Raw genomic sequence first — 23,205 nt, 5'->3', positions numbered from 1 at the left:
TGAAGCCACCCCACAAGTCTCAGTTCTAGATCTTTCCCATGTTACATGCCCATGACCTCTCACATACTTTTCTAGTCTCATATACCATTTTCATATCCTATTTCCTCCGTCCCCCGCCATATTTAACAGGGTCAAAAACTGAACTCTCCTGAATCCTCTACTCCTCCTCAATTATCGACACCCCCACTATCCGACCTTGGGACACCTCTGAACCCTCTCTTGCTACCCCTTCCAACATCAATTCTGTCCCCAAAAACAGCTTCTTCCTCCATAGCATTTCACGTATCTACCCATTCCCTTCGATATTTACGAGCACAACGTCAGTACACAAGCATTCCCCTTCAAAGTTCCACTCACACCTAACCACGCTGCAGAAGCAAAATGGCCAGAAGTAGGGGAATGCCTACTGGAGCTATACTATCGGTGGTAAAGGTTGCTGGCCAAAGAACCACGAGTGGTGGACGGACTCAGCAGGAATCCAATCCATCGATCAATGGCTGAGCGCTTACTATATGCAGAGCACTGTATTAAGCACTTCGGAGCATACGATGCAATAGAGTTCCTGAAAGTAGCCAACTGACATGGACGACAAAGAACACACCTGCTGTTCTAAGGTGTTACGGCACAGAATCGCCACCATGCTGGGATCCCTGGTGCATAAATGGCCTTTGTATATACATTTCATGTGTACACTTCATATTGTGTCGCACCCCGGCTCTTGCTTCACCCGATGCCCCAGCAGGAATGTGCAAGTGGCACTGGGAACACACCATCAACTCCTTCTCTCGGGTCCTTGATCCCGAAGTCTTCATGCCTGGACTAAGGCTTGCTCATCATTTACAATGGGAGACTCCATCACACTCCTCATCTTAGAACTCAATTACTGGAACGACTTTTTGGTTTTGCTCCTTGCCTTTAGCCTATTCTCATTCCTGGGCATTCCACAAACAGCAGTGAGAATCATTTTGTTAGGTGTTGATCTGATTATGGGCTCCCTTCCTCAAAAACTTTCAGTGGTTCTGGTCTTGTAAGTTTCCAAATGAAGCGCCCCACCATAGGCTTCAACTGACACCTCTCCAACTGCTCACTGTACTTTCCAAATGCTTAGTATAGTGCTCTGCACACAGTAAGCGCTCAATAAATACGACTGAATGAACGATTGAATGACTGCTCTTCTCACCCGCTAAGACCCATCTTGAGTTCTCTACTCTCTCACAGAAAACCTGTCCTCTCCCTCCTACATTACTTGGCTGAACTCCTACTGCAACCCAACCCTCACACGTCACTCCTCCCAAGCCAATCTGCTCACTGTACCTCAATCTCGCCTATCCCATCACCAAGCCCTTGTCCACATTCTCCCTCGGGCCTGAAACTCCCTCTCGCTTCATATCCGACAGACCACCATTCTCCCCACCTTCAAAACGCTCCTAAGATCACATCAGCCAGAAGAGGCCTACCCAGACTAAACTCATTTCCCCAATGGCCCTTCCCTCACTGTCAACTATGCTTATGGTAATCTACCCCTTAAGCACTGTGATGCCCCCCCCACCCCCGCCACGGTACATTTTATACTTTTAAATATTTTTACACTCTATTTCTTCTATCCCGAATCTATTTCAAAGTCTGTCTCCCCCTGTAGACAGTAAGCTCCTTGTAGACAGGAAATGTAAGTCAGTCTCTGAATTGTATTTATTGAGCGCTTACTGTGTACACAGCACTGCACTAAGTGCTTGGGGGAGTACAATATAACAATGAACAGACACATTCCCTACCCACAGTGAGCTCACAGTCTGGGGCAGGTGGCGGGTGAACATGTCTACCAAGCACTCAGTACAGTGCTCCGTGCACAGAAAGCACTCAGTAAATATCACTGATTGATTGACTCCCCCAATCTCTGTCTACTCCGTAGACTGTAAACTTCTATTCATTCACTCAATCGTATTTATTGAGCACTTACTGTGTGCAGAACGCTGTACTAAGCACTTGGGAAGTACAAATCGGCAACATATAGAGACGGTCCCTACCCAACAAAAGGCTCACAGTCTAGAAACTGCGGGCAGGGTTCATGTCTACCCACTCTGTTGTATTGTGCATTCCAAAACATCTAGGACAGTGCTCTGCACACAGTAAGCGCTCAATGCATATCACTGACTGATTAAAGTATGACTCCCGTGCTTCTGAGATTATCCCACTTGCCACTCCAGCGTGGCTTAGTGAAAAGAGCACGGGCTTGGGAGTCAGAAGACATGGGTTCTAATCCTGGCTCTGACATTTGTCTGCTATGTGCCCTTGGGCAAATCACTTTGTGCTTCAGTTACCTCATCTGTAAAATCAGGATTAAGACTGTGAGCCCCACATGGGACAACCTGATTACCTTATATCTACCCCGGCACTTAGAACAGTGCTTGGAACATAGTGCTTAACAAATGTTATTATTATTATTCCACCTGGAATGTCTGCTACTTCTCACCTTGGACAAATCCCACTCCTTCCCACCTTCCGAGTTCTACTGAAGACTTACAACATCCTGTATGAAGCCTTGTCATTTTACCCCTCCCCAACCTGTATTTATCAAGTGCCCTCTGGGTACAGTGCACTGTATGCAACTCTCGGGAAAGCCCACCAGAAGGCTGCCAACTTGTACTTCCTAAGCGCTTAGTACAGTAAGTGCTCAATAAATACAATTGAATGAATGAATGAATGAATGAGATATGCTCTCCGCCCACAAAGAACTACTTGCATCCTAGCGGGGGAGAGACAGACATAAAAATATTCACAAACAGAGTACTCACAATAAAAAGTTGAGTGAACGATTGAATTCCAGGCCTGGGGAACAGCGCGAGTGAGAGGGTGGAGGTGAGAGTCAAGGGCGAATACAGTTAGGAGATGAGTTTGGGAAGATAAAACAGAGCGAGCTGGGGAGTACTAAGGTGAAAGAGCCGATTCATGGGTCAGGGAGAGAGGTGATTGATAAATGCTGCTTGATGATGACAGATGAAGCTTACACTGGATCTTGAAAATCTGAATTTTAGATTAGCATTCATTACATAATGCATTCTTATGAACAATTTTTAGATACTTACAGCTTGATTAGGTAGATTGTCAGTCTTAAGTTCTCTGTGATTGGAATACTGAATAAAAACAGGTTGACTGCGGAGGTGAGGAGTCACAGGAGTGTAGTAGTTCACCATAGTAACAGCAGCTTCCTCAGAAGCCATTTCCAAGAAAGCCTGTAATGAACACACGGTGACTTGAAACTCATTTGTGCATAAGAAATTAAAATGATATTTCCCCTATCGGCCTTCCCCTCACCATCAACTATGCACTTAGTTGTGTATCCGCTAAGCGCTCTGATACGCTCCTCAGTCCTACAGTATTTATGCAAATATTTTTTTATACTGCATATCCCCTATCCCCAATTTGTAGACTGCAGGCTTACTGTGGGCAGGGAATGTGTTTAATTCCCTCATTCTCCTTTGAGTAAACTCATCTGGACTCAACAGTTCTTAGCCATAACTCTGCTTCAGGGTTTCACTGAAAATTGCAAGGGGGCCAGGGTGTGTGTGTGTGTGTGTGTGTGTGTGTGTGTGTGTGTCTGTCTGTCTGTCTGTCTGTCTGTCTCTCTGGCAAAGTGGGATCAGGAATGCCTAATATTAGGACTATCACACTGGAATGGAGGATTGTTTTAAACCAGACTGCACACTGCACCACTTGGTACACAGTTACACATTCATTTGGAAAGAGAGGTGATAAAGTGCTCTGAATGCTGGACTGGGAATCTGAAACTCTTCTGTGACCGTGGGTAATATCTCTAATTCAGTTTCTTCATTTGGAAATTATGATAACATTTTTATTAGGCTACAAGATGAACCATTCCATAAGAAGAAATGGGTCCCCAAATCTTCCTGTTACTTTCATCTTGGAGTCAGCAATTGAGACCCACTGGAAAGGATGGATATGAAAAGGGAAGGGGCAATAGGGAGGGGCAGGGGAAGGAGATGTAAACAGTAACGGGGATGTAAAACAGACACAAGTGGCTCTGATTCTGAGGCAGAAGTAGAAGAAAACCACCTGCATATCCAGGACATTTCATAATCCAATACATACAAAATCTCTCTTACCTCTCTCTGAGACATACTCAGCTCTCTGACTGTGAAAACTGCATTATATGCATGCAACTAAATGATAGTAAATTATACAAAACCACAATATCTTTACACATCAAATGAATGCATCCTCTGAGCCCGTTGTTGGGTAGGGATTGTCTCTGTTGCCAAATTGTGCTTGGAGCACTTACTACAGTACTCTGCACACAGTAAGTGCTCAATAAATACGACTGAATGAATGATGAGGTGGAGGGGAAATGCCAGTACCCCAAACAAACTAGAACTTGAAAATACTTCAACAAAAACAAAATCATTTTCTTCAACAAAGAAGCTCCCGGAATGTTTAACGCTTACATACCTGGCTTTTTCCTTTCAGCATCAAAAGATTAGTGACTTTGCCAAACGGTAAACCTAGTGAAATGACCTCGGTTTCAGTGACATCATTTGGAATTTTGCGAAGATGAAGAACACGAGAAGGTGAGCAGGGAGTTCTATCTCCTTTAAATTTCTTGTTGTCATTCCCATTAGCTAAAAAAGAGAAGTTTTACTTTGAATTTCCAATTTTAGCAAGAGTTTATTTTACTAGCATTGAATTTACAGCAACATGGAAATCAACCATCAACTTTAAAGTATGAGCCCTCTCACAAACACACCTGACAGTATCGATCTTCATAATGCATTTTTGGCATATTTTGGGTGTCTTTTTCATTTTTTTACTTCAAGATAAAAGGAATGAATGGAGAAATGATTTACTACAGGCAGCTTGCTCCCACTGTCCTCAGGCTAGCATAAAACTGATTAGCAACTTGTCTCTCCTCCAGACTCAGGTGACAGCGACGAAGGAGGGGAGACACAGAGAGCAGGGAGTGCTGATGGGGAATCTGCATCCCCATATTTTCAGTGAAAAATTGGGAGCTAAGATGAGAAAGGCAAACTCCTTAACACTGGTATCACAGGGAGCCTGTGACTATATCCGTCTTTTTTCCATATGGCTACCACAAACCAAAGGGATCTTCCTGAGCAAAGTAGAAAGGTCCTTGCTTCTCAAAATCAGCTAATCTGCAAAGGTTACAGTCTTTACTAAACAAAGAAATGAAAAAGAAATGGGCTTTACGGTCAAGCTGTGGTTACACTTGGCTACCGCTGTGTACTTTTAATGTTGAATAAAGATATCCATTCTGTAGCTCGGTATGGACTTAAGTTTCATGTGAATCCTACAATTAAAATTCAGTAGTTTCCCTCGGTTATACAATAGTAGTTCAGAATAAATCGGCCGGGGGGGGCACGTTTATAGGATAATCTGTGGAGCAAGACATACCCAACCTTTACACAGGTGTTCTAACTGTAGAGTCTAATAGCTACTTAAAGAGAATTCTAATGTGAAGCGCTTGCTTCCCCTCAATTCTGAATCAAATAAGAGATTCGGATGAGAAGTAATTTACAATGAATCACCTCTGCATTATGGATTTGCCAGCTTGAACACACACAGCAGATGGTCTCCTCTCTCTCTCTCTCTCAGCTCAGTACTCCTATAGAATATCCAGCAGCATTACTGCTGCCAGACCCCGACTGAGCCCCAGAGATAGCCTTCTGAAGCACACACAGAGAAAGAGGCTCCAAATCAGTACACGGGAGTGTCTCAAAGTTGCATTTCATTTGTAAAAAAAAAAAAAAAAAAAAAAAAAAGGGCTGAGGTATGACCATTCCTGCAAGATACATACAAGTCCAGACTGAGTTTCGAAATACACATCATTTGGAAATCTGAATCTGAAAATTTAGCAACACCACCTTTAGGTGGGCAACTGACTTTTCAACACCTTTGTAAATGGCAATTCACTGCTTAGCAGTGATAATGATAACTATGATATTTATTAAGTATTTACTCTGTGCAGGGCACTGTAATAATCATAATAATAATTGTGGTATTTGTTAAGCGCTTACTATGTGCCAGGCACTGTATTAAGAGCTGGGGTGGATACAAGCAAATCAGGTTGGATGGACATAGTCCCTGTCCCATATGGAGCTCACAGTCTCAATCCCCATTTTACAGACGAGGTAACTGAGGCACAGAGAAGTGAAGTGGCTTGCCCAAGGTCACACAGCAGACAAGTGGCGGAGCTGAGATTAGAACCCATTACCTTCTCACTCCTGTGCCCGTGCTCCATCCACTGATGGTATGAGTAGTCTGACATGCATGCAGAACTCCAGAAGATTTCAGGTCAGGTCTAGTAAACCTAACAAATCCCAAATCCAACCCACTGCTTCAGGAATGTGGCTTCTGGAAAGAGTATACCACTTGTATTAAAAAAAAAAAAGGAGGGGGGCAGGGGAGATTGACAGAGAGCAACATCCAGCTCTGGAAAAAGAGAACTGGGTTCATGGAATATTACAGTGAATAGATGAGGTTTGAAGAACTGTTTTGGTTTTTTTTTTTTGAAATGGTATTTTTTAAGTGCTATGTGTCAGGCACTGTTCTAAGCACTGGGGTAGACATAAGGTAATCAGGTTGGACACAGTCCTTGTCCCATGTGGGGCTCACTGTCTTAATCCCCATTTTCCGATGAGATTTCTAGACTGTGAGCCCACTGTTGGGTAGGGACCGTCTCTATATGTTGCCAACTTGTACTTCCCAAGCGCTTAGTACAGTGCTCTGCACACAGTAAGCGCTCAATAAATATGACTGAATGAATGAATAACTGAGGCACAGAGAAGTTAAGTGACTTGCCCAAGGTCACACAGCAGACAGGTGGCAGAGCTGGGATTAGAACCCGGGTCCTTCTGACGCCCAGGCCTGTGCTCTCTTCACTAGGCCACTCTTGGAGTAGAACACAGTGGTGACACTGGCCAATATGAAGAAAAATGGTTAAGTCGGGCTTGGACTTGACTGCTCCAAGATTTCACTTTTGGAGACTCTCATGAATCCTCAACCAACCAGATTTTTCATTTGTTAAAATGTGAATACTGCTTGCAAATAATTCATAGCTTTTGTAAGGACACTTTCAACATTCTACACTATAAAACCTAATCCAGATTTTACGACCAAATGCCTTTTTTGTTTTCAAACCTACCCTTAGAACAAAACAAAAACACACCACCCACAAACACACAACATGAGGCTCACAATTAGGATCAGCTCTTACTGAGACTAGTCTTCAAGTACCAGGATGCTTTTATTTTTGTGAGGTGGTTTTTAGCCAGGAAATATCTTGCCAGTTTTGCCACCTCCTACCCCAAACATCCTTTTTTAAAATGACTTTTTCTTTTCCGTCATGTTGACTTTCAACTGTCAAGGGGATTTATCCAAATGGCAACAGAATTCATGACTGAAATGATGATGAAACCTCATCAGCACTTCAACAACCTTCCTTTAATCCCCCTAAAAGAGACACCAAATATATTTTGCAGGGTGAAGGATACGATTTTTTGGCTCCAACACAATCATCACTTGAAGCCAGCCTTTCACACAATTACAAAATACCCACTAGCCTCAATACCTTTTTTTGAACCAACCTGCCTCAAAGCCTATTTCTGGTCTCTTAGGTCCAAAGATGACATTATGGATGGTGAGATGACCAGTATGCCTAGGTGTGGCTGTGGAGACCCAGGCGCAATTGACAATTTCTTCCACACACTTGCGTGTGAAAATCACCCTCTGCTGCACTGCTGGTTCCATTCCTCCCTCTTGGTGCCACCATTTTCCGTTAGCTCTAAGATGGTTCACCCCCCTCCCTGCCTCCAGCCTCTCCCTCCTCCTATACCTATTTTACCCTGTTTCCAATACCATTTTTCTTAACGTCTCTCCATTCCTCCAAAACTGTCGATGGTTACTCATTCCTCTCGGCAACAAGCAGGTACTCCTGATCACCGGCTTGAAGACACTCCATCACCTCTCCCTCTTACACCCTCACTTGATTCCTCACAAGCTAACCTTCTGGCTGTACCTCGTTCTCATCTCTACCACCCCCGACCCTTTGCTAAGACCCATCCTCCTGCCTGGAACCCTTTCCCCCTTCAAAATGTTTATTGTTGCATGGTACTCTCCCAAGCGCTTAGTACAGTGCTCGGCACACAGTAAGCGCTCAATAAATACGCTTGAATGAACCTGCTAAACCTCTCTCCTCTCCCCATCTTCAAAGCACTTTTGAAATTCCACCTCTTCCATGAGGCATTCCCCGATGAATCTTTCTTCTCCCAAAGTCATTTCCTCCCAACAACCACATCAGCACTCCCAACTACCCACCCCACAGAAGTTTTGACCGATCAATTTCCACACTCACCTATGGGCACACTCTAGGATATGTAAGTAACGCGTTCCTCGAAAATGGGAGGGTATTGTGAGCCATCACAGAGTAGGATACGTTTTCCCAAAGACTTCACAGTAATTTGTTCATTTCCTCTTTTGGAACCAGCCCCGTATTGACAACTGAGCCCTTTCATGCCATTTACACCCTACCTACCTAGAGATCCGTGCTGCCGCCGCCAAAGGAAAAAGTTCTTGGGTCCCAACCTGAGTCTAGGCCCCTTCCCCTGGCCCCACACAGCAGGAAGCCAGTTCGGTTTGAACGGGCCAAGTTCCCTCTGGCCATTAAACTGCCATCCGGCTTCGGTCGCCATGGAGACCAGACTTTGCTTTAGCCCAGTTGCACTTCTAGCTGCGATCACAGATAGTGATTCCCCACTAAACCCTTGCTTCCCCCACCTCCCTTGCCCCACTGATGGCCGCACAGAACCAGGGCGCAAGAGAAGGCCTCGAGAGCCCGGCTGCAGTTAACGGACACGAAGCCCGCGGGAGGAAGGCAGCTGAGAAGTGCGTTTTTCCTGCTTCCGTCCAAGGCAGAGTAGAACCGGGGCTGGAAGGATCTCTGCCCCTTCCATTTCCACCCTATCCCTACTGCCTCCTTAATGAGCCACTGACCAGGCCTGACATTGGGAAGCAACACGCTAGGAGGTGGGAGAAAGGGATGGAGGAAACGGTCTTTTCTGGAATGTGCCCGCAATGCCAGGAGGAGGTGCAAATCCTGAGCAACAGCAACAATTAGGGCATGAAGTATCTCCCCATTTTATATATCATGGTCGCTCAGAACTGGAGGCATGCCTACGTTTGAGCACTTGCTTTTCCTCACATCCATCTATTCAGCCTCTAGCCCGTAAGTTCCTTGTGGGCAGGGGACATGTCTATCAACTCTGTTGTCTGAGTACAGTGCTCTCCACACAGTAAGAGCTTAATAAATACCACTGACTGCTTGATCGATTCTTCCTATCTGTGGATTATTTCCCCCCGTTAAACTGTGAGCTCCTTGACGGTCAGGATCTGACTACCTCTCTTCTACTCTCCCGAGCACTTTGACCAGTGCACAACCAACATTACTGATCAATTTCTGATTGCTGGAGATCAAGCGAACTTGTTTCTGTGGCTGTGTTCCAACTGTCTACTGCAAACCCAAATGGAGGTTTTGCCTGAGTTAAAAGGTGTATATCCAAAATTACGAAAGCCCAGAGGGGGTTCTTTGAACTCCCGATGAGGGATGCCAAAGCCAGTATGAAAAAGATCCCTCAAATACATCAAAAGCAGGCAGCAGGTTAGAGAATCAGTGGAGCATTTGAAGATCGTGGTGCAAAACGTGCACTCGGGGATGGAAAGAAGATAGCCAAGAGGATCGATGAAGTCTTTAACCTGGTCAAAACTGAGTAAGATGTTAGGAGACATCTTATTCAGACAACCAAATTGCTCTTTGGAACAGATAGGTCAGAGGTACTTCATCTACCTGCAATAAAGACACAGGAAATTTTAGACCACATTGATGAAATAGTCTATTAACTGATCATCATGATCAGCTGGCATCTATTCAAAAAAAATTCTGAAGAAACTTGGAAGGAAAGTTGCACGAATCCTTGCAAGAATGTGTACTCTATTGCTATAATCAATTAATGGTATTCATTGAGCGCTTACTGTGTGCACAATACTGTAATAAGCCCTTGAGAGAGTACAACAGCGTTGGAAGACACGTTCCCTGGCCATAAGGAGCTCAGTCTAGAATGACTTGCCCAAGGTCAAACAGCACAGGATTAGAACTCAGGTCTCTTGGCTTTCCACCAGGTGACTACTGCCTTCTATCTAAGTCTTCGAGAAATGATTTGGGTAGAAAGTATTATCAAGTTAGGTCCAATCACCTCAAAGATTAACAAAACCTGTTAAGAAAAATAAATCATCTTAAAAGACAATATGGCTTCTGTTTGAGGAATTCATGCCTCTCTCACCTGCTGGGGGTTTTTTATTTTACCGTTTTTTAAAAAACAGGGAGCCAAACTTTAGCTTTCCCATTTCCAGATAGTCCAATAACTTTTCTGTGTTTCATTTCTGCTAGCAGCCCATGGGTTAAGGATAATAATAATAATAATAATAATAATAATAATAATAATAATAATAATAACATTTGTTAAGTGCTTACTATGTGCAAAGCACTGTTCTAAGCGCTGGGGGGGATACAAGGTGATCAGGTTGTCCCACATGGGGCTCTTTCCACTGAGCCACACTGCTTCTCTAAGCAGTGTGGATGTGGAAAGGTCATGGCTGGAGGTTATAATTGGGGAGGAAAGTAGGTGGCAGATTTTGGCATCACTTCAATGTCTAGATTTTTATGAAATTCTTTTTTCCTCTTTGCTCTCATTATCGACTCTGCAAAATACTAATGAGACGCTTTTTAGGTTTTTAGAGGCAAGTGTAGGGTTAGGGTTAGGGTCATCAGTCGGTCACTTGTGCCTCTGGATAGACTTGGGAGGTCTGAGATAAAGTACTGTACTTCAGATACGAGAGGACGGAGAAAGTATTTCCAAGATGTCTTCAATTCTGATTTTGAACATGCAAAACAAATAGAGCACCTTGGGAGACTTCGGCTCCAGATCACTCCACGAGGAGGAGGGACTGAAAAGCAGGGAGCACTGCCCTCTCTTTGAAGCCTTAGGTCGAGGGAGACAGAAGAAAGTGGCAGAAGTGACGGACTCGGAAAACCTGACCCGCCTACTGATGCCTGCCCAAGGTGAGCATATCTTACCAGTCGTCAAACCAGGCTTATCACCCCTCCACAAACATGCACAAACGAGGGAGGTGAGCCTCCCTCTGAGACTTCAGGCCTGAGAACCTGCACAGCAGAAGCGACGGAAGTGATAGTGGCGTGCGTGACACCCTTCACGCTCTCTCATTCCTGCCAGTCATGTTCCCGCTGAAGCTGGGAGAAGAGAACATGTGAGTAGGCAGACAAGGGCGCAGCACGTTGCAAAATACACGAGGAGGTTGTTGTGTATGCTGGACCTGTTTATAGTCAAATTGCCTGCAGCTGCTGCAGTCTGTCACTCACATTCACCAGAGATTTTTCAGGATTCCCACTGGGCCTGTCTACTCCACGGGGATGCTCTAATAGTAGCAGTAGCGGTGGGAAGCGACGTGGCCTAGTGGAAAAAGCCCGGGCCTGGGTTCTAATCCCGGCTCCACCACTTGTCTGCTGTGTGACCTTGGGCAAGTCACTTCACTTCTCTGGACCTCAGTTTCCTCACCTGTAAAATGGGGATTAAATCCTACTCCCTTATTCTTAGACCGTGAGTCCTACGTAGGACCTGATTATCGGCGATCTACCCCAGTGCTTCGTTACCGGTAGTAATAAAATGTACTAAGAACTTATTGTGTTGTGTGTAGAGCAGTGTCCTAAGCAGGTGGAAAAGAGTACTCAGGTAGGAATCAGACATGGTCCTTGTCCCTCAGGGATGTTCCCAATCTAAGAAAGGCTTTAGGTGGTTCCTTGGTCAAAAACTTCCCCATTAATGGCATAATCCCAGCAGGCAATCTCTTACTTGTTCAGCCAGGACTTGGAACCCAGGTCTTCTGATTCCTGGAGCAAGGCTTTTTCCACAGTGCACGCGCGCGCGCGCACACACACACTCATCCCCCGCCACCCTCTACATGGAAAGAAAAGTCATTTCTGTTCACAAGAGAATGCTGCAGCTGCTGACGTTGGGATGAAATGGCCCCAAATTTAATATTAGGAAAATGGGCTTGAAAACCCACAACTACAAAAAAACGGCCAAACACAATTAAAGAACATTTGGAATACCACATAATATTAAAATCCCCACAACATTATAAAGGAGAAACTATTCCGATTCCTCTTTCTTAGACAGAACAAAGAGGACTCCAGCCCAAATACAATCAATTCTTACTGCCTCCAATGGACGAAAATAAATCTGGGTCCCAGGCATTCCTAACTTGCGGCCGGGCAAGGAAACCTACATTAGAAAAGAACTTAAGGACAAGGTAGAAGTTAAAGGCTTTACAACTTCCAGAACACTACAAAGGCTATGACAGTCTGTGGCAGAGCTGCTTCGGTGCCAGGGAAGACCCAGGAATGGACTTTACTCACTGTATCTCCTATTTGCATCCCATTCCCGGAAACATTCCCAGCCTGCCACCTACTTTCCTCCCCAATTATAACCTCCAGCCATGACCTTTCCACATCCACACTGCTTAGAGAAGCAGCGTGGCTCAGTGGAAAGAGCCCCATGTGGGACAACCTGATCACCTTGTATCCCCCCAGCACTTAGAACAGTGCTTTGCACATAGTAAGCACTTAACAAATGCTAGTATTATTATTATTATTATTATTATTATTATTATTATCATTATTATTATCCACCAAGTCCAGGAGTAGCCTGGGACTCCTGGATCTTGGACTCCACCTCTCCCATCCTCCCCCCCGGCCCCCACTCAGTATTCCCCAACAATAAAAGTCATGGTGGTATTTGTTAAGTGCTTGCTCTGTGCTAAGCACTGAACTGAGCACTGGGTAGATACAAGTTGATCACAGTCTAAGCAGGGGGAAGAACGGGGACTGAATCCCCATTTTACGGAGGAGGAAACCGAGGCACGGAAAAGTGACGTGACTTGCCCAAGGTCACACAGCAGGCATTTGTACTTCCCAAGCGCTTAGTACAGTGCTCTGCACACAGTAAGCGCTCAATAAATACGATTGATGATGATGATGATGAAGCTTCATTTCATTTGTACATATTTATTACTCTATTTATTTTACTTGTACATATCTATTCTATTTATTTTATTACTATGTTTGGTTTTGTTCTCTGTCTTCCCCTTTTAGACTGTGAGCCCACTGTTGGGTAGGGACTGTCTCTATGTGTTGCCGATTTGTAGTTCCCAAGCGCTTAGTACAGTGCTCTGCACACAGTAAGCGCTCAATAAATACGATTGATGATGATGATTTGGCAGAGCCAGGCTTCGCGTCCTCTGTCTCCCAGGCCCGGGGTCTTTCCACTAGGCCAGGCTGCTTCTCAACCTCTCACTCCCCAAAATGCCCATGTTGGCTGGGTTGTAGGGCTAAGAACCCCCAGAAATACCACACCCCTCTTAGTTCCACCTATGCATTTATGAGTCATTTTGATGCCTTTCTTTCCTTCCTCCATCCATTCCATGGGCTGATCCTTGGGGACATCAACACCCACCTTGATCCCCTGGCCGCGTGCTCTACAAATTCCTCAACTACTGCTGACCTATTGCTCCCCCCTACACCAGGGAAACCCGGATTTGACATACACTAGACCTCATCACTAAACACTACCCATTTTTAACTTTTTAACTCTAAGGTTCTCTGACCATAATTTCCTAACCTGCTATCTCCTCCATGCATCCTCCCACTGTGAGACTTCCAAAGCGTGGCCCATCTCCACCTGTCCCGAGCTATCGTGTTCTTTCTGGACTCCCTTACCAACACAGCCCTCCTTTGGTGTAAAATCCATACCCTTCGCTACTGAATTCAACTCTCTGGCTCTCCTGTCATTCTGTCACTCATACATCACCCTGGCTCACCCCCAAAGTCTGCTTCCTCCACCCCTGTAGTCACACAACAGAGTTTGGCTGGTGGCCATCCAGAAAACTGACTGCTATAACTCCACACGCTTTTATTCAGCAACGATACTCTACCCCCATCTCTGACTACCTCACCCAAATAGGATGGGCCATTAACTCCTTCTGAAGACTCCAGTGGCTCAACCTCCTCCATCTCTATCCCCTGACAACCTCCTCCCTGTTGGAAAAACTGAAACCACCAGTCAGGAACTCACCCCATCCGCTACACTGTAAATTCCTTGAGGGCAGGGATCATGTCTACTAGATGCACCCAAACACTCAGTACAGGCTCTGCACACAATGGTCGCGCAATACATACTACGCATTGATTCTCCTCTTTTATCTCACCTGTTCTTCAAATCCAACCCCTCAGCTGGGTCTCCTATCCCCATCCCCTCTCACCTTTTGAAAACACTTGCTCCCATTCTCTTTCACTCCCTTACTGCCATCCTCAACATCTCCCTCTCTCCCCGCTGACTCGTCTGTTTTCAAAACTGTTCAAGTCTCTCCTATTTTAAAAAAAGCAAACCCACACCCTATTCTGGATCTCACTGTACCTTCCAGTTATCACCCCATCCATCTGTTTCAATTCCTGCTCCAACTCCTTGAAGATAGCAGGGGGATACAGCTTGTTCACCATTTCTCCACCAACTCACCTTGATCCGGTCACTCACTGTTCTCACCGAGGTCTCTGATGATCTCCTCTTTGCCAAGCCTAGTGGGCTAATCTTCGTTCTCTGACATTCAGCTGCCTTTGAGGCTGTTGTCAAACACTGTTGCCTCAAGACTGTGAGCTCCTTGTGGGCGGGGAACGTCCCTGTTTATTGTTGTATTGTACTTTCCCAAGCGCTTAGTACAGTGCTCTGCACACAGTAAGCGCTCAATAAATATGAGTGAATAAATGAATCGATCGAGACTGTGAGCTCCTCATGGGCAGGGGATATCACTGTTTATTGTTGTATTGTACTTTCCCAGGTGCTTAGTACAGTGCTCTGCACATAGTAAGCACTTAATAAATATGACTGAATGAATGAATCGATCGAGACTGTGAGATCCTTGCAGGCAGGGAACATGTCTACCATCTCCGTTGTACTGTACTCTTCCAAACGCTTATAACAGTGCTCTGCACACAGTAAGCACTCAATAAACAGCACTGACTGACTGATCCTTTGCTCAACGTATGCACCCAACCATATCTTCCAAGGCCATATTGTGCTGTATCAGAAACCATTCTGAGCTGACAGAAGAACAATTCCTCCCTCTCGCCAAAACACTCGAGCCGAAACGCAGAAGGTAAACACGTGTTTTGGCAGATATGCGTACACGTCATGCACTCTGCTCCCCGGATCATCTTTTGAAAATGCCATTCGGCCCAAGTTCCTCCTCTTCTCAAAAACCTCCGGTATAACGCTACCCATTTAGCTCTACTTCAAGCAGAAGCTCCTGGGGACATCACGGGGATGTTAAGGGGGGCGTCCCTAGCTCTCTCTCTTTCTTAAAGATCTGCTCTCTTCACCTGTTATTCCCCATCTAGGCTCTTTGTTCCTCACAAGCTCATCTTTTTACTGTCTCCCACATCCGACCCCTTCCTTGTGCCTTACTTCCAGTCTGGAACACCCTTTCCTTTCAAACCTGCTGGTCCACAGCCCTCTCCATCTGCAAAACCTCCTGAATATCCTGCCCTTCCAGGAGGCGCTGCCCTACTAATTTCCCCAATAATAATAATAACAATAATAATAATAATAGCGGCATTTGTTGAGCACTTACTCTGTTCCAGGCACCGTACTAAGCGCTGGGGTGGATACAAGCAAATCAACTTGGACACAGTCCCTGTCCCATGTGGGGCTCACAATCTCAATCCCCATTTTACAGATGAGGTAACTGAGGCCCAGGGAAGTGAAGTGACTTGCCTAAAGTCATGCAGCAGAGTGGTGGAGCCGGGATTAGAACCCATGACCATCTGACTCCCAGGCACGTGTTCTAACCACTACACCACACTGCTTCTCAGACACCATAATGCTTCTCGGGTTGTGACATCCCAATAATTTTTCTTGGCATTTAAGTATATTTCATTTCACATATTCCACTTATTTATTCACTTATTCATTTACACTACATTATATCACATTTTTACATTATTACATTATGGAAGAAGTCCACTTTGCAATACAAGTGCCTTGACTAACAGTGCTCCAACCTTTTCTTACGCTAGTCCACCATCTTTCTATGCATATAGACATGTCAATAAAAATAATAATTATAATAGCAATTGTGGTATATAGACATGTCAATAAAAATAATAATTATAATAGTAAGTACTAAGCACTGGAATAGATCCAAGATAATCAGGTCCCACTTGGGGCTCACAGTCTAAGTAGGAGGGAGCATGGCACTGTGGCTTAGTGGATATGGCTTGGGCCTGGGACTCAAAAGGACCTGGGTTCTAATCGCAGCCCCGTCCCAAGTCTGTTGTGTGACCTTGGGCCAATCACTTCACTTCTCTGGGCCTCAGTTGCCTCATCTGCAAAATGGGGATTAAGAGTTTGAGCCCCAAGTGGGACAGGGACTGGGTCCAACCTGATTAACTTGCATCTCCCCCAGCACTTAGCAGAGTGCTTGGCACATAATAAGCGCTTAGCAAGTACCACAATTAAGTACTGGATCCCGACTTTGTGGACGAGGGAACTGAGGCACAGACAAGTTGAGTGACTTGCTCAAGGTCACGCAGCAGGAAAGCGGCAGAGCTGGGATCGGAACCCAGGTCCTCTGCTTCCCAGGCCCACGCTCTTTCCGCTAGGCCACGTTGCTTCACACTTCAAATGTTCCCCCACTCCCTAACAGCATTCCACCCGAAATGTGTAGCGAAGATATGCCCCGTGGAAAGACTGAGGGCTCGTTTTTACATTATCTTGTTATCACCAGTTGTACCATACGATTTTCCTCCTGCTCTCGCTACCAGTAAACGATTTACGTGTGCCTGTTTTCCCGGCTGGAAAATAAATCCCCCAAGGGCTGGTGCTGTACCTGTAATTCTAGTGTAGTCTACCAACTATCTGGTTCTGTGCTCTGCACACAGTAGATTCTCAAATACCTGTCTTGTCTTATGCTGCCGAGTCGATTCCGACTCGTAGCGACTCGGTGGACACATCTCTTCCAGAATGCCCCACCTCCATTTGCAATCCCTCTGGTAGTGTATCCATAATCCAGAAGTGCTTTACCATCGCCTTCTTCCGCACTGTAAACTCGAGTCTCCACCCTTGACTCTGCTGCCCAGCACAGGGGAGTTTTGACTTGTAGCAGACTGTCTTCCCCTCGCTTAGAACAGTGCTTTGCACACAGTAAGCGCTTAATAAATGCCATCATTATTATTAGTCACTGCCCAAGCTAGGAATGGAACAGGTATCAATCGATTGTATTTACTGAGCGCTTACTGTGTGCAGAGCACTGTACTAAGCGCTCTGCTTGACTCTCCCTCCCATAGTTTAGACTGGTAGAGTACTGGAAACTCTCCAGGTGCGATTCTGAAAGGGGTCCTCAAGTATTGCTGATTGATTAATAGTGCTTCTTCCTGAAATCACATTCCCCAGTAATGTCCTCAGCTGCCAAGTGTCTGTGGGTGGCCATGCACAAATTCTCATTCCCTCACTTGCAAATCACTTTAGCTAGCAGCTGCCCTGTGGGCAAATGATCGTCTGACAATTGTCTCTGCCACCTGTCTGCTGTGTGACCTTGGGTAAGTCACTTAAATTCTCTGGGCCTCATTTACCTCATCTGTAAAATGGGGATTAAGACTGTGAGCCTCACATGGGACACACTGATTACCTTGTACCTACCAGCACTTAGAACAGTGCTTGGCACATAGCAAATGCTTAACGAATACCATAATTATTATCATCATCATATTTTACATCCCCTCTCATAGGGAAAGGCCCATCAGCAATTGAAAAGAGGGTCTTTCCATAAATTGGGAAAGAAAGAGTCATGGGGGGGGGGGCCTTAAAATTTCACCCAACACATAGTCTATTTTGTTCAGCAAACTTTTCTTTCCTATTAAAGAAGGAAGCTAAAAGAAACCAAACAACTTGTTAATATTATGCTACATAAGCCAGGAGTTAAGAAATTTTACCACCGACACCAAGAAGTGCAAATTACATGTTATGCTTAATTTCCCAGGAAATGGATGGCTTATTAAATCAATAAGTGAAATCTTGATACAGTAGAAGCAGTGTTATCTGGCAGCCTAGCAACAGGAAAGCTCTAACAACCAGGACTTCAGATTAGATAATAAATAATAGACACAAGTGAATAGACATTAATAAACATATAAATACATGAACATTGAAGAGGCTAATGGGGTGGCATAACCAGGAAGGTAGGGGATTTTTTTTAATAGTATTTATTTATTATGTGTTTACTGTGTGCTTACCGGACTAAGCACTGGGGTAAATACAAGCTAATCAGGTTGGACACAGTCCAATTTCCACCTGGGGCTCAGTGCTCGGTCTTAATCCCCATTTTACAGATGAGGTAACTGAGGACCAGAGAAGTAAAGTGACTTGCCCAGCGTCACACAGCAGACTCTATCCACTAATGCCAAATTGCTTCTGCAGAGACCATCTCTCCTACTGCAGGGAGCATTGTCTGGGGTCGCGTAGAAGCTGAGGTATAGTTGAGACCCCACCTCAACATACTATGGCTTTAATAGCACTCCTTGAACCCCCACACATCTGGATCGTTCCCGGAGGGCCCCGTCTTCACCTTCAGAGTGCCTGTCTGGCTCTCTGTGTATACATATCTGTGTACATATATAGTGTATATCAAAACCCAAGTAGCCTGCCCCTTTCTATCTCAGCGGATATGTGCCAACGTGGTTCCCTGAGTTATCTGTGTACGTACGTGTGTGGATTCCCTTGTATGTGTGAAACGTGCCTTGGAAATGGAGATCTGTCCCCTCTATCCATCATTTATTTTAATGTCTGTCTCCCCGTGTAGACTCTAAGCTCCCTGTAGGCAGAGACTAGGTCTGCCAACTCTGTTGTAGGGTTCGATATGGTGCACCGCACACAGTAAGCACTCGATAAATACCACTGATTGACTGCTCTCAAGGTTTGAGAGCAAGCCTGTTTCTTTGGATCCGTGAGTATGGAAGGTAACACGGCTCATCGGTCTTGCGGGGGGCAGTCTTTAAAACCGGCAGAGCCGGTGGCAGGGCGGAAGAAGTCCGAAGTCTCGGATCTCCCCCGGTCACAAACAGCAATCGCCGTGTCAGAGGGGGTCTGCTCCTTCTATCTTTCCCAACCAGTAGCAGGATGTCGCTGAGGGGTCCTAGCATTCAGAATCCCTCCACCCCCTCAGCACAGCCGCGCCAAGGAGCGCTCCTTTCACTCATTCCTTCCCCAACCAAGTGAGAATCAGAAACCTTAGCACATCCATTTTCACTTCTCTGCTTCTTCTCCGATCTCTCCCATCCACTCCATTTCATTCAGGGCCTCACCTTCTTTTCTCTTCTCCTATTCCCATTTTTCCTACCCTTGTCCCCCAACTGATTTCTATTCCCCTCCCAGTTTGCCTACTTCGTTTTTAATCCCTTGCGTCTCCACTGTACATCTCACCTCAAATGTATGTTGTTAGATTACAGAAGACGGAGTGAATGGGATTTCTGCAGTTGCCATCCCAACCGATAGGTTTTGTTGACTGATTCCATCATGTAAGGTTCTCTTTGGTGGAAAAAAAAATTGACAACTATCATGTTCAGTTTCTAGATGATAAAATTTCTATACAAATGAAAAGTAAGAGACCTATAATAATTCTTACTTTTTCAAATATTTTAACCATTATAAGACAAGAAAATATAGTCAAATTGATAAAAAAAGAGAATATCCTGAAAATCATTAAACTACCCGCTGTTATGACATCTCTGCAGGGAGAAGATGAGAGAATAAATATTCCCATTCTATAGCAGAAATTGGAAAATACCTCTGGCCCTAACCCAACTGATCAAGAAACTGAACAAGAGCCTGAATTCCTTCAGAAACCAAAGAACGAGGTCACCATCCATCCTTCAGTAAAATATCAGCAATGATTTCCAAAATTGTTATAAAGCCTATTTTCCACCATCGGACTGTAATTTCTGGTTAAGCTCTGAAAGGAGGAATAACAAAGCATTACTATGAAGGCATTTCTAGACTGTGAGCCCACTGTTGGGTAGGGACTGCCTCTATATGTTGCTAGCTTGTACTTCCCAAGCGCTTAGTACAGTGCTCTGCACACAGTAAGTGCTCAATAAATATGATTGATTGATTGATTGACTGATTAAGCAGTAATACCTACGCGCTAAGTGCTGAAGTAGTCGCAAGTAATAACAAAATAACCTAAACTTAAAACTTTACCCTTTAAATTGTTCATAATTTCGACTTTTTCAAAACTACAGATTCAGTAACACGTCACCGATCAAATTTCAACAGGTACTCTCGGTTTTCATTTTGACATTTCCTGATTAGATTTCTACACATCGTGATGATAAGTTACTGAGTAACATCTATGTCAATTTTGATTGGCGTCATCTATACCCCCTGGTAAGGGCAGTTCAGTAAAAGAATGCAATTGGTAAAAGGGAATGCCATAATCTCATAATATTTTTTTAATAAGTAAATATTACTCTTTACTGAGCCCTCAATGGGCGCAAGGCACTGCTAAACTTGGGAAAGTGCAACACAAAGAAATGACATGTTCCCTGTACTATGCTTTTCTGTGGGAGACAGACAGAAAATAACCATCTCTCTACCTCTGGGTGAGCCATTAAGTACAGAAAACACCATTCGAACAATCTTCATGATTTGGTCAGAATACAATGATGAGCCACGGGAGATTATTTACCAGCCTGCTCTGGGATCAACGGACAAAGCTCGATCCTGAGACTGAGACCTTGGGAGTAGGACACAGTCATATTCCCCATTTTACAGATGAGGTAACTGAGGCACAGAGAAGTGAAGTGCCTTGCCCAAGGTCACACAGCATACAAGTGGCGGAGCTGGGATTAGAACCCACGACCTTCTGATTTCCAGGCCCGGGCTTTAGACACTAAGCCATCCTCTCATACTCTACTACTCTAAAGCACTTTTCTATACAAAAACCACCAGGAGCCATCCCACCATGATCTCCTTCTGAAATGTACTATGCGTCCCAGGGCTTGAAGGCTTTCATGAGAAAACTGTTTTCCTGGGCCGTTGGCCACGTTTAATCTTCACGGTCTGATGTTCAAAGAGATTCTGCTTCCGTCATTCCTGAAAGCTTGGCGATTCAAAGAGGCCGAAACAAGGGAAGTCGCTTCCACCCTAAATCCAGGCCTAGGTCGTCTGTCTGGGTCAACCTATGGCTCAGTGATTTTTGCTGGAATATAATGTTTGAGTTGTGCTTCACCAGCCTGAACACAGTTGGTTGTGAATAAGGCAAGGAAAGCAGTTGGGCAGTAAATCAGTAGGATGTCGGGGTGGGGGCTGTGAGCCCACTGTTGGGTAGGGACCGTCTCTATATGTTGCCAACTTGTACTTCCCAAGCGCTTAGTACAGTGCTCTGCACACAGTAAGCGCTCGATAAATACGATTGATTGATTGGGGGCTTTGCTGTTGATCAGAGACGCTTAAGACTGTGATGGAAACACGGAAGCATTTGAGGCCCTCTAGAATTTCTCGCTCCTTTCGAGGGCAGTTCCCCCACTTTTGCTGACTGAGCTGTGGCAAGCCCTTTCGGGAGCCCCAGGATGTCCCAGAGCCAGGCTTGCACTGGTGTGTGCCCCGTGGCTCAGGGTTTCATCAATGTATAATAATGTTGGCATTTGTTAAGCGCTTACTACGTGCAAAGCACTGTTCTAAGCGCTGGGACGGATACAAGGTGATCAGGTTGTCCCACATGAGGCTCACAGAATTAATCCCCATTTTACAGATGAGGTAACTGAGGCACAGAGAAGTTAAGTGACTTGTCCAAGGTCACACAGCTGACAATTGGCAGAGCTGGGATAACACAACGGACACATGCTGAGGCATTCTTTTAGACTGTGAGCCCACTGTTGGGTAGGGACTGTCTCTATATGTTGCCAATTTGTACTTCCCAAGCGCTTAGTACAGTGCTCTGCACATAGTAAGCGCTCAATAAATACGATTGATGATGATGATGATGATGATGATTCTGGTACACCCGGTAGCGATGTTGATACACTAAAGGAAGGCAGCGTGGCCTAGTGGATAAAGCACCGGCCCGGGAATCAGAATTACCTGGGCTCTAAGCCTCGCTCTGCCACTTGTCTGCTGTGTGACCTTGGGCAAGTCATTTCACTTCTCCGGGCCTCAATTGCCTCATCTGTAAAATGGGGATTAAGACTCTGAGCCCTATGTGGGAGAGAGACCGTGTCCAACCCAATTACCTTGTATCTGTCCCAGCGCTTAATACAGTTCTTGGCACATAGTAAGCGCTTAACAAATACCACAATTATAATTGCTATTATTATTGTCATTATTATTATTAATGACAAAGCTAGGGTTCTCGCTAAGATAAAATGTTTCCTTGCAAGTACTACGTAGACTGTAATAGGCACTTTTACAACCCCCAATGAATTCAGTCTCTTTCAATTTTAAAAGTGATCATTCAGAAATCTGCTAGAGACTTGTCCAAAAAATAAAAAAAAAAGAAAGCCTAATGGGTTAGGTAATTTTGTGTTAAAGGCTTTATTCTATTCAAAAATCATGAACATTAACTTGGAACTTTTAAAGATTAGGGGCTAGGGCTAAAGATTACACGGAATGTCTGATGAATGAGTTCAGACTGAGTGACCTCTTTTCCTTGGTTAATTATTTACTAGGAGGCACTTTGGTGTTCCGGATCACAAACTACTAAAGCATTATATTATGTCTACTTGTCTACAGTTGAAAACTTCAAAACGAACATGCCTTCATAATGTACATGAAGTTCTTCTTAAAAGCAGGGTTTTACTTCCCGTTTTGGATAGAATGCTGCTAGGGAACTAGGAAACAATCTCCTAACTTCCATCCTCATTCTCTACCTGGATATCCCACCGTCGCCTCCAACTCAACATGCCCAAAACTGAACTTTTCATCATCTGCACACAACAAGCTTACAGTCTAGTATCGATTCTATCTCCGCATCTCCAGAACTCCATCCAAACTGCTACCACAC

General features: G+C 44.8%; 1 protein-coding gene across 3 annotated transcripts in view; it reads right to left on the bottom strand.

Annotated features, from left to right (window-relative positions):
- PTBP3 (polypyrimidine tract binding protein 3) overlaps positions 1 to 23,205 on the bottom strand; it is a 181,922-nt gene that overhangs the window by 72,447 nt on the left and 86,270 nt on the right. For 2 of the 3 annotated variants that reach the window (XM_038770374.1, XM_038770373.1), the window contains exons 3-4: positions 4,465 to 4,634; positions 3,084 to 3,230 (exon numbers count right to left, since the gene is read on the bottom strand). In XM_038770374.1, the coding sequence (XP_038626302.1) occupies positions 3,084 to 3,230; positions 4,465 to 4,634 (317 nt within the window). Of the gene's footprint in view, positions 1 to 3,083; positions 3,231 to 4,464; positions 4,635 to 8,563; positions 8,656 to 23,205 lie in introns of those variants that run through there. The other variant, XM_038770375.1, reaches the window with a different exon arrangement.

Source organism: Tachyglossus aculeatus, chromosome X3, assembly GCF_015852505.1.
Source record: "Tachyglossus aculeatus isolate mTacAcu1 chromosome X3, mTacAcu1.pri, whole genome shotgun sequence".
NCBI lineage: Eukaryota > Metazoa > Chordata > Mammalia > Monotremata > Tachyglossidae > Tachyglossus > Tachyglossus aculeatus.
The sequence above is the reverse complement of the archived record's forward strand: the minus strand, read 5'-3'. Positions and strand labels throughout refer to the sequence as shown.